We start from the raw sequence: 12,527 nt of genomic DNA on the forward strand, positions 1-12,527 counted from the left end.
TTTGACTCTAGATCCCTGCCTGGGGAGCTCTGCCATTTTCTGCCTGGTCTCACTAATCTCTGTGTTTCTTCCACAAGAAAACGAAAACTTGGGAAACCCCTTGAAAACCGTGGGGGCACAATGGAGACCAGTTGACAAACACAGAACCATGGACCTGTCTGAGCTTCCTGTTTATGTGAGCAGGCCTGTTACACAGGGAAACACTCTCCCCCCACCCCCGCCTGAAACTTAAATCCCAAGAATGTATTAGAATATGGTAATATCCCATGAAGTCATGCTCTAAATTAAGGGAGGACCTGTCTCATGCAATCATTCATCTGTGGCTGAACTGTTGGGAAAGCCGCAGCATCTGGTGACTGCAGCCAGACTCCATCTGGAGAGAGAGAGAGCACTGCAGAGCCGGTGCCGCTGTCTGTTCTGTTGGCGGGCGGTGTCCGAAGACAGCTGTGTGCACGTGGAGAGGCGGCTCCCCACTGTGAGCCCTAAATCAGAGTCATGGGCAATCTAGGGGTGTTGCTGCTAGACTCCCCGAGCCTGTGTTCGTCTCTCACTATACTCACCACTGACACAATGCCTGTTAGCTGAAGCTGCCTGCCTGCTTTAGGGTCTAAGGCCATCTGCCTGGCCTAGTATCCGAGGCTATCTGCCTGCTTTAGTGTCTGAGGCTGTGTGTCCAGGAAGGTATCTAGGGCTATCTGCCTGGCCCTTGCCCCTGAGGCTATCTTCCCAGGCTGGTGTCTGAGGCTATCTGTCCAGGCTGGTCACTGAGACTGCCTGGCTCTGGCCCCTGAAGCTGTCTGCCCAGGCTGGTGTCTCAGGCTATCTTCCTATCTTGGTGTCTGAGGCTCTACACAGTGTGGTCAGTAGAGGTCCTGTGATACCTTCTAATCCTTGCCCAGGCCCAGCCAAAGGCAGTTCAGCTGCTGGCTCTGCAGAGATGCATGGGGCACGTCCTTTCCCTGTTTGGCAGCTCCGTGAAAGTCCATGATGCCCTAGAGTTCAGTGCTTTTTTTTTTTTTTTTTTTTTTTTTTAAAGGCAGGGTCTCATGTGTCATGCAGGCTTATCTTGAACTCATATCCTCCTACACCCATTTCCTGAGTACTGAAAATATATGTATGTGCTACCACACTGGGTAGTTTGTCTCTGTTTTTCTGTTGAGACAGGACAGGATATTATATAGCCCAGGCTGGCCTTGAACTCATGATGCCCCTCCTTTCCCTGCTGCATGCTGGGATCGCAGGTGTGTGCCTCCACGCCCATGGAGGGTGGCTCTCTAACTGTTTAAACAGCCCATGCATGTGTGAGCCTTGCCTACAGAGTATATCGAGTTACTGGGGGGCCTCTTGCCCTCCAGTTTGTGGGCTTGTGCTCAGAAAACACTTAGGCTCTGTTGACACAGGTGATGCCTACTCAGAGGTCCAGCCTTTGGCTCTCCGAGGGATTGATTGCTGTAGATGGCTTTCAGAACACAGAGAGCGGACGGTTCCAGGGAGATGTTCATCTGACTGTACCTTTAAGCAGGGTTTTCCTCTTTCTTTTAAAATAACAATAAGTCAGAATGGTTCCATCTACACGCTAAAATCCATTTTAAAAGACTGGTATCACTTAGCTTCAGTGTTCCTCAGGATGAAGAGCAGGTGAGGCCTGCAGCCAACTGGGAATAATCCTCCTTATCTGTCTCCTCTGATTTCATATCGGCATCAGGTCTGACTGTGGCCTTTTGTAGGACACCCCATATCTGAGGGTGCCGTCTCCTTCGTTGGAGAAAAATGTCTAAAAGCTACCCTAAACACAGAAAGTGGTGAGTCCCCTGGTCTGGAGCCCACAGGCTTCTTTGTGTCTGTGACTTCAAAGATTCCTTGACTAGTGTGGCAGACGACAGTCCCTGTTCAGCAAGAGATGTGCTTTAGAGTGTATGGGTACAGGAGACCCCCCCCCCCCGAGCCGGATGAGGACTCACAGTTTACAGATGTGGGTAGTTATCTTGAAAATAGTCATCAGAAATGTATAAAACTTCATCCGGGCACTGAGCATGTGAGCGTACATGTGCAAGGATTGAAAGAGGCTGAGCAACGCCTCGTATCCTTCACCATCATTCTTTTCACCTGCTGGCCATTCTCCTCCACTGTCTAATCCTTCCTTAACCTCTGAGTGGTGGTGTCTGCAGTGTGGGACAGTTGGAGGCCGTAGTAGGCACAGCTGCCATAGTTGCCGCAGTCACTCTGGAACCTCCAACTCAGGTCTCGGTACTTCTAGAAAAATGCTCTTTGTGTTTATGAGAGCCCCCAATGGTCATTTTCTCTCTTAGGGAATAATTCTCCCTGTAATTCTGTCACTTGTGACATCACACGTCTACGTGACACACTGAAGATACGGTACTGTGCCAGAGACATCAGGAACACCGGCACACAGACCCAGAACTCAGGCAGTCAGGTTTCATCTGGGTTAGTCTCCCTGTGAGACGAAGCCCTTGCTTCCACTGCAGGGGTGGAACATAGAGGCCAGGAGGAGACCTCGGGCCTGTGGGCGGGAGCTCATACCAACTACCTTCCGTCACTTGCTGGAGCACATCCAGCCCTGGGGAGCTTACCACTCCCCAGGCCTCCCACTTCCTGGAGAATTTTCATCTTCAGATACTTTTATTTCTGTCTTCCATGCCCTGCTCGTGGCATTTCTCTCCCGTTTTATGCAGGCAGCTTTCAGTCCCTTCTAACCAACCCACACCCAGTGTCACTGTCTCAAGGGGCTTTCGAGGTTTCCGTTGAAACCTTGATGATGAAACTGGTTCTTACACCATGAAATGGGTTTTGCACCAGGGAGGAGCCTCCAGGTCCTGTTAAAAAGCTAACTGCGTAATTGTGACTCTTCTTTCTTCATGAGCGTTTAAAATGTGGTGTGTTTCATGCATGGCACATCCGTGGGTCAAGGACATGGGTAGGTCCCACTGGTACCTTCGCTTCCTCAGGAGGCTGAGCTGTGGCAACTTCTCCTCGTAGGTTACCTAAATGTGCTCTCCAACAGCCGCTGGCGGGAGCGCTGGTGCAGAGTGAAGGACAGCAAGCTCGTTCTCCATAAGGACAGAGCTGACCTGAAGACCCACATCGTCTCCATCCCTCTCCGTGGCTGTGAGGTGATTCCAGGCTTGGATTCCAAGCACCCACTGACCTTCCGGCTGCTTCGAAATGGACAGGAAGTGGCCGTGCTAGAGGTATGGGATTCCCTGGGGCCGCTCTCCAGAGAGGTGTGCACAGGTTCTGTCAACACCATGCCTAGGTCCTCTGCAAAAGACCCTAGATCCCTTCAGGGTCTAATTTTGATCCAGCCCCTTCCCTCTCTTGGCTATTTCTGTTTTGCAGTGTCTTCTGGGTTTCTCTTTTGGAGAGTCAGGGGCTGCACAGGCTTCCTAGAGCATCGTGCGTGACAACTTTACTTGCCACAGTTAAATACCCGGCTCCGAATAATGGGCCACCTTTTTAAAGTGCCCAGGCAATAACTTGTTGAAAAATCTCCATTAAAATACTTCTTCTAAGCATAGGCTGCTAGGGCACACGGGGGACTGTTTCCTTCACTGGTCCTTTGGAAAGCTCTCTGCCTGTTTTCTGATTGAAAAGTTATCTTAGAATCCCTGGACCCTGCGGCAGGATCAGGGATACAGTACACGGGAGCCAGGAGCACCTTGAGCTTTGCTAGCCTGTGGCTAGATGTGTGCCTTAATCATCTGAGTGGTTGCTTCATAAGATAATTCACCAATCTTCCATCTTGTTCTTTTCTATCTCCCATTAATCTAGACTTATTTTTTTCTCTTTCCCCCCTTTATCCTTATCATGATTAAGATATGCACGCACGTCAAACATTCACGGATGTGACAGTCTGTTTTCCAGGGTACATGCCAGTGTGTGCATGCTGTGAGGTCAGCAGAAGTGAGGCTGTCTTAGGCATGGAACAGTGGACTGACATGCATGCTGTTGGCCAGATGCAGAGCCAAATCTTAAATGGCTGTGGTGTGGGTGTGGGGCTCTAAGCTTGGTCAAGGTGTCCAGGCAAGCAGTCAAGGAGATCTTGAATTTCAGCATGTGGGTGTTTATTTCCAGAACTGTTTTCATAGTAGGGTTTTGTTTTGGTTTGACAGGGACATTACATTCTCCTTACAGGGTTCACAGGCCCAGGTGGTCCCAGAAAAAAGGCGGCTGACTCCTGCCCCCTGGTGGCTGCTATGAAATAATTCATGGCCCAGAAGGCCTGGCTTAGTTCAGTTCCGGGATGCCCTCAGCTAACCTAACAGCCGCCAAATCTGCCTGTAAAAACCAGTGCTCGTTGAGTCAGTGTCCTTTGCAAACATCAGTGCGGTCTCAGACCTTCTAGTTATGGCAACTGAAACCTTATAGGGAGTGTCCTAAGGCAGATGCAGGTCTTGAGGTCTTCAGCAGCAGATGCCAGAGGCCTCAGAGAAGAGGGTGCAGGGGCTGGCACACAGGGTAAGAACTGGCCGGTTGTCTGGACAAGGAGAGGAGCCCAGGGTGGGGCTACCTGTGTGGGCATGTTTAGTACTGAGTCCATGAAGAACAGAAAGTTTCAAAGCTTCCTCCTGTGTGGTGGGGAGAGGGCTCACTCTCTAGAGGGACAGCAAGAGTCTGAGGTGAACTGGCCTCTTCCCAAATCACCAACTATTTCTACAGGGCTGAGGTGACTGAGCACTCACAACAGGGCTGGTGATGTAGCTCACTTGCCTAGTATCTGTGAGACTCTGGGTCCCTTCCCCAGTATCACAGAAAAAAGCCACTTCACACACACACACCTCCATGACATGATAACCATAGCCTTCCTGGTGGTCATGCCATGACCCAGCAAGAACGGCTGAGGGCTGTTGCTTGTGCTTCCTCACATAGATTCCCACACAGTTTTGTAGACATTTCCCCTCTCCTGTTACACAATTCAGTGTGTGTTTACAAAAGATAAAAACGAAAGCAAGACACTTGCTTTGCTGGAACCACAGCGATGGCAAGAATGGGAGGTAACATTGACACCACGTGCTCCCGTGAAGCCTAGGTCTTAATCTGAGTTTCCCAGCTGTGCCAGCTAGTATCTGGTGCCTGGTGCCTGGTGCCTGGTGCGTATCTGTCTCTGCCCATGTATCCTTCAGGCCTCCCAGCCTCTCCATCTGTTCACGCTGCTCACACTTTCCCCTGGGGCATACACCTTACATGTTATAGAAGACCCTTCCTCTGGGGTGTTCCTTCCCCTCCTGGTGCTGGACTATCCTGGCACCCTTAGGAGCTGCCTGGATGTGGTATCACTGTATGGTGTGTCCTGTGGGGAGGTGCTTGCTACTACTGTGTCTCACTAGTGCTGCGATTCATCTCAACACTGTATCAGTTACTTTCCTATTGCAGTGATAAAACATCATGACCAACACAATTTATAGAAGAGAGGGGCTCGAGAGATGGCTCAGAGGTTAAGAGCACTTGGTTGCTCTTCCAGGGGTCCTGAGTTCAATTCCCAGTAACCACATGGTGGCTCACAGCCATCTATAGGGAAATCTGATGCCTTCTTCTGGCATACAGGTGTACATGCAGACAGAACACTCAGATACATAAAATAAATGAAGAAATAATTTTTTAAAAATATTTTTTAAAAAAGGAGAAGAGAGAGAGAGAGAAAACTGGAAGTTTGTGAGGCTTTTTCTTTGGAAGCCTGTCCCCAGTGACACACTTCACCCAGGCTGCACCACCTAAACCTCCCCACACAGCAGCACCAACTGCGCATCAAGTGCTCATGTGCCTAAGACGATGGGGACAAGTCTTACTGAAACCACCACAGGTACCTTGGGCCTTTTCCCAGCTGAAAGTCATTACATTCCCCTCATCCCCATCAAGTAGACGGAGCCTTTGAGGCTGTTCCACATTAGCCCTGGAGGCTGGCCTGCAGCAGTCCCTGTGACGATGATGGCGGCTGAGTGGCGTCTCTCGTTCCTTGACTTCTTCTACCTGAATTATTGAGCCCCTGCGGAGAGGAAAGTTTTCTTCCCACACGTTTCTGTAATTATCCACTTACCTGTGTATGCAGGAGTTCAGGGGCCTCAGCCCTCCTGTAAACCTTTATTACTTGCTGTTCGTCACCGGTGTTTGAACACTCTGGTTTGATTTCCAGCACTCACATTACAGCTCACGGCCATCTGTAGCTCCATTCCCAGGACACTCAAGGCCATCTTCTGGTCTCCTTGGGCGCCAGGAACACACATGGTTCGCATGCATACATGCAGGCAAAACATCCATACACATCAAATACATAAACCTAAAAGAAAAACAATAGTAAATGCTTCTGTGAAGTAGCTGTAGAAACGCTGGTTAGGCTTAGTCATGAAGCTGAGGATTCCTTTGTGTGTCCGTGTGCTGCTAGGGTGGGCCCACCGTGCCCTGCATAGGAGGCCTGCATACTAAGCCACGTCCCCAGCTCCAATGGTGCAGTGTTTGGGGGTAAGACAACAGATCCAGAAGAGGATTTCTATCCTTAATCTAAATGCACACAACAGTGAACTCCAATTGGGCACACCCCGAGCGTCCCTCCAGTGAGGCATGCCATGGGTCCCTGTGCCAGGCTCCCTGAGCACCCACGGAGAGCCGCACTTCCACACAGACAGCTGCTGCTTCCCGTCAAGGGCTCTTCCTTTGCTCAGGCTAAGCAAGCAATAACCACCGACCCCATTTATGTACCCTCTGAAAAGTTCCTGGAATTCCAGACATCACACCATCGCAGAAACTGCAGCCAGTGAAACCACGCCTCTGCTAGAGCATGAGGCAAAATCATGGTCAGCTTTGGCGGACAGTGTGAGGCAGCCCCACATTCCCACACCCGGAATTGAAATGATAGCACATCCTTATAATGCTTCCGTGGTTTTTAAGGAAACCAAAATTCCAGAATTCTCAAAAATGTCATGCTACACAGTGGGCTTGAAGATAAGTTGTCTTTTTGTCTTTTAAAGTAGCATCTGGATAAGAGAAACAAGCTCCCTGTCACACACCACACTGGCTGGGCCAGCACACAGGGAAACACAGGCTGGGCCAGGACATCTGGGAGCCATGGGATAGAGTCCTGCCTGCCCTCCCAGCCGGGCCTGAGGCCCAGTTTGTGAACAACTTGCTGTGGCTCAGATGCTGTTACTTTTGTGACTATCTATGTCTGCTCTGGTGCCCTTGCCCAGATCATGGGGAGGCATCTTGGTGGCTCAAATTCTAAGTTTCTGTGCATAACTTTTCTGTAATGTCTGGCTCTCCAGCCTAGAGTGAACACAAAGCTAACCCTCTCACTCTGGCAATCAGTGAGTGTGTCTCCTTTCCTGTCCACACTCAGGGCTCCATTTTTTGTTTTTTTCTTTCCCTTCCTGCCTTGTATATTTGTCTTTGGCTGAATGAATCAAGCTTCTTCTCCATGGCAGGCATCATCTTCTGAAGACATGGGCAGATGGATTGGCATCTTACTGGCTGAGACGGGGTCATCAACGGACCCAGGAGCCCTGCACTATGACTACATAGATGTGGAGATGTCAGCGAATGTCATCCAGACGGCCAAACAGACCTTCTGGTAAGGCTTGCACTCGGCCTGTGGAAGGCCAGCAACATTCTTCTTCTACTGTGTGATAGTAGGTGCTGGGTGAGCATGAGGACCAGAAGCACACCTGAGGACTTTTCCTTGGTGGGATGCTGGCCCCGATGAACCTGATGTTGGTCATTTCAGCCCTCTTGGGTTTCTGCTAGAGCAGGCTTGGCAGACGTGTCTGGAGATAGGAGTACTGTCTTCGTGGGCCAGATGATCCCTGTCATAGCCGCTCAGCTCTGTCCTCACAGCCAGAGACGATAAAGGATTGCGGCTGCTTTTGTGTGCACCAACAGGTGATATTCCTGACTTTGCCCTGTGGGTAGCTGTTGCCAGTCCCCTACTGAGACGGGCCTTCTGGAAAGCGGAAAAGATTCTGTCATGTTGCTGAAACAAGGCCCAAGATCTCAAAGCCGTCAGTGCAGCGCTTTCTAAATTTAGGTTGTGACAAATAATTCTACTTTGGGCAAATGCATATTTTGAGCCAGAATGCATCATGAACATAACAATAATGAGGGGGTTGCAGCAGCAGTTCCTGTGGGGTCCACAGCCCAAGAGGGCATCGGCATCATCCGCTATTCCCCAAAAGGTGAAGGTGTTTCCCATAGTCGCCTGAGATGTGTTCTTCTTTCTCGCTGCTCTGACACGGCACTGTTGTCCAGGCTGTGGTGGTGAATGGGCCTCTCCACAGCACTGTGCTCCTCTCACACACTGTGGAAGTAGGGAATGCTGGACAGCCTTGGACTCTGGTGTTTTGAACGCCATGTGAGCTTCACATGGCCAGGGATGCAGAGCCACACAGCAGGCACAAGGAGGACTTCCAGGCAGTGGGTTGCCAATGGACCTGGCTGCCATTCCCAACATCCTAGTTTTTACCTTGAAAGACAACCAATGGGCGAGAGATGTAGCTGAGTTGGTGTAATACTTGCCTAAGCATGTGCAAGGCCCTGAGTTCAATTCCCTGCAGCACACCAACTCCTGCATGTCTCTAATCTAAGCATATGGGAGGTGGAGGCAGGAGGATCTGAAATTCAAGGTCATTGTTGTCTATATAGTGAGTTCAAGACTATCCTGAAATACGTGAGACCATATCTAAAAAAAATAAAAATAAAAATAAAAATAGGTCAACTGATAGACTTCGGGCCTTTCAGACATACATTATCTTAAATGGACCCATTGTCCCTGTCCCTCTAGGAAAGCAATTAGCAAATTTTGAGCCAGCAAAGGGAGGCTACACCAAAGGTCGTTTCCACCTCAGAGGGCCACTTCTGATGAGAAAGTGGCAGAATCACAGAGTGGGACCCACTCTGAGGTGGACAGTGGGGATGGAGACAGGATGAGGCCCATCCCTAGGGCGTTGTCAACCTGTGGCCTCCATGTCAGGGTGCAGAGAGTCTGACAACCAGTCACTAAGAGACTGCCACTCATTAAATTTTGGTGTAGCATTGAAGACTGTCCACAGACACCTGAGAAGCTGTGGCTATGTTCCCCTCCCTCCCAGCTTCACAACGTGCATACACACACATATATGGATGGATGTATACATATACACACATACATGTGTTGACTATGGTAAAATATAGTAGGCTCATGATTATTATTTTTAAATGACTACATTTCCCACATTTTCTTTTAAAGTCAGTAGGCAGTGGGCGAGAAATCTTCACAGAAGAGCTGAAACCAGTCATGAGTTCCTAACACTAGGTCAGTTGTGACATGCTGGCATGCAACCCAGACACGTAGGTCAGCCTCTGTGTCTGGCCTCTTTATTTCTTTTTAACCTTTAAAAAAGTATTTTAAAAAATATTTTCATGAAATATATTTTGAGTGCATTCTTTCCTTTCCCTAACTCCCCCCAGATCCTCCCCAACCACTCAACTTCATGCTTTCTCTCTCTCCCCCAAACAAAAACAAAAAATTAAGAAAAATGAACCAAAAAAGACAAAGGCAAAAACAAAAACAGAAAACACCAAACCATAACAAAAAGAGCATGCATGAAAAAACCTGAGGTCCTTTTTGTGTGTGCTACTACTCCTGGGCATGGCCAGGCCTAGAATGCAGCTGATAGGCCTGGTGGCCCTCATTTGGAGAAAATGTGTCCCTTTCTTAGCAGGTATCAGTCACAAATACATTCCTTGGGTGCTGGGATTGGGACTGGGACAGGGTCTCTCTTTGTATCTTTGGCTGCCCAGGAACTCACTATGTAGATCAAGCTGGTCTCAAACAAGTAGAGGTCTACCTGCCTCTGTCTCCCGAGTTCTGAAACGAAAGGCATGCAACCACCATACCTGGCTTCTTGGTTTGTGGTGGGACTTGGTGTCTTCTTTCTCTTCTCCAGGCTGGGATTTTGTCTGTTTTGAACCTATACAGATCTCGTGCATGCTGCCACAGTCTCTGTGAGTTCATATGTGTCTGGAAGACACTGCTTTCCTTGGAGTCATCAACCACCTCTGTCTCTTAAAATATTTCCGCCTCTTCTTCCTCATAAATCCCTGAACCTTGAGGGGAGGGGTTTGATGAAAACGTTGCATTTGGGACTGAGTGCTCCTGCTCTCTACACACTTTCCATTGTAGATCTCTGTGTTACTTACCATCTGCTGCAAGAAGCAGCCCTCTTTGATGGGGGCTGAGCAATGTTCTGATCTTTGAGTATGTCTTTAGGAGCCATTTTATTGCTATGTTCCTTTAGCAGAATAATAGTAGTAGGTTTTCCTCTAGGACCTAGTTAGCCTCAGGTTGTTAGCCACTTTAGCAGTGTTAGGTATGAGTTCCATCTCATGGAGTGGGCCTTAATGTCAGTCAAAGAATGGTTGGTTGCTACCATAAGAGTTGTGCCACTATTACATCAGTATATCTTGCAGAAAGATTGCTGTTGTGGGTCAATAGGGTTTATACCTGGGTTATATTAGTGATTGTTTTTCTCCTCTTGTAGTGTAATCAGCAGTGGTAAAACTTCTTATTGGGCACCAGTTTTCTTCATCCAGGTTTTGTGGGATAAGTAAGAGGTATCTTTAGCAACAGGGTCTTACCATCAGGGTGTGGAAGTGACCAATAGCACTAACAATAGCCTGTAACATTGGGGTGGCTATGGGAGCTCTTTGATAAATGACTCATAAGCTATAACCCATTTCTGCAACCGGGGGGTTTTACTTGGTGGCATAAAAAGTCTAGTTGGTGCATTGTTTCCCCCATTAAGTCGTGTCTCCATTTAAATTACTTTTTATATGTTTTAGGAAGCTTCTACAGTAGTAGGGTTCCAAGTGGCTTTTCAAAAGGCCTTTAATGTTAAATTTTCCTCCCATATTTCCTTCTTTATCTTTGTCCTTGCCTTCCTCTCCCCATTTAATTCTTCTGTTCTACTTCTACTTTAGAACTCTATATCCTATTTCCCCTTCCTTGGGACATCCCCTCCTCCCCCCTGGTCCCTTGCAAGCTACCTAACTCCTGTGGATATTTTAAATGAAAAAGATTCTGTATGGCAAAGGGCACCATCATTCCAACAAAGTAGCAGCCTACAAAACAGAAAAAAAAAAAAAAACTTTACCAGTCGAACATCTGACAAAAGGATTAGTATCTAGAATATGCATAGATCTAAAAAGTCTGAACACCAAGAAAGCAAATAAGCTAGTAAAACAACAGGGTATAAAAGTATCTTAGGGTTTCTATGAGAAAGCATGACCAAATGCAACCTGATAAGGAAAGTGTTTATTTCAGCGTATAGTTTCACATCACAGTCCATCATTGAAGTCAAGGCAGAAACTCAAGCGGGAAACCTTCATACTGTGATGTCTCCACAGCCTGGCATGCTGACAGCTGTTAGCTATACTTATGTGGAAGTTACTAAAATCCCCAAACAAAACTTACCCAAACAAAACTTACCCAGTGTTAACTCTAACTGGCAAACAGACTACCGCATTCAGGAGAAACCCTGAATGAAATATTTGCCTCTGCATACAGTTCAGCTTTTCCTTTAAAACCGGGCAGAATTTTAATCTAAACCAAATGTGGGGCGGTCACATCTTGGAGAAAGGAATGCAGGTCGCTGTATCAAACACTCATCATTAAAAAAGGCACATGCCATAAACTTAGCTTAGGAAGCTTTTTTTTTTTCACCTCATTAAAATCTTTTTAGGGACGTCAGCTAGCAATAAAGTTAATTTTCATGTTTTAGTTTTCTAGCCAAACATTCCCATAAAACTTAACAGAGAGGAGACTGAACAAGGAAACAGCCTTCAAAATATGGTAGCATGCCAAGTGATAGTGTGGGATTAAGTTAATTTTTCGCTTTTTATAAGTTGGCGGCTGTGCGGTGAATCTTTGCCAAATGATTATGAGAATTATCAGCAACTGTGTCTGAATGAAGGAAAGAAGGAAATAAGGTTCTGAAGAGAAATATGAAACAGAGAAAAAATAAAACCTGGGTGGCTCTGCCAGGATGGGCACACAGCAGTGTGGATGATGCTGGACACTGGGACGTGTCCCGAGGCTGACCAAAGACCGTCATGTGAAGAAAGGACAGTGCCCTGGCACTTCCCCTCTCACAAGTGATGCCCACTGGAGGCCAGGCAGAGCATGGTGGTGGTAATGGTGCTTCTGCCTTCATAGAGAGGGACAGGATGGGGAGAGCCACCCTCCAGCCACCGTCTTCAGGTCCCTGGAGGTCCTTGTGTTTACATACAGTGGTCCCTGGGGTGGCCTTATGTTTTAGATGCAGACTCATTTTCACTTACACGTTTGGCTGAAAGTCAGTGTGGAAGGACACTAGAGGTAAGTGAGGGAGCCCCCCTGCTTACTCTTGGCTCCACATGAGTCCTCTTTACTGGCCGGTGCTTCTCTCTGTAAATGTTGGGATGTTCTGGATGGTGGAGAAGGCCTCTGCCGACAACGGGGTGTGTGTGTGTGTGTGTGTGTGTGTGTGTGTGTGTGTGTGTGTGTG

The 12,527-nt window shown here is 48.0% G+C and overlaps 1 protein-coding gene across 4 annotated transcripts in view; it reads left to right on the forward strand.

Moving 5' to 3' along the window:
- The window catches only part of Afap1 (actin filament associated protein 1), a 110,981-nt gene that overhangs the window by 78,418 nt on the left and 20,036 nt on the right, over positions 1-12,527 (forward strand). For all 4 annotated transcript variants that reach the window (XM_055624165.1, XM_055624167.1, XM_055624168.1 and 1 more), the window contains exons 10-11: positions 2,998-3,209; positions 7,434-7,579. In XM_055624165.1, coding sequence (XP_055480140.1) covers positions 2,998-3,209; positions 7,434-7,579 — 358 coding nt within the window. The remainder of the gene's footprint in view (positions 1-2,997; positions 3,210-7,433; positions 7,580-12,527) is intronic.

This window comes from Psammomys obesus, unplaced genomic scaffold (assembly GCF_907164565.1).
Source record: "Psammomys obesus unplaced genomic scaffold, mPsaObe1.curated_primary_1811, whole genome shotgun sequence".
NCBI classification, from domain to species: domain Eukaryota; kingdom Metazoa; phylum Chordata; class Mammalia; order Rodentia; family Muridae; genus Psammomys; species Psammomys obesus.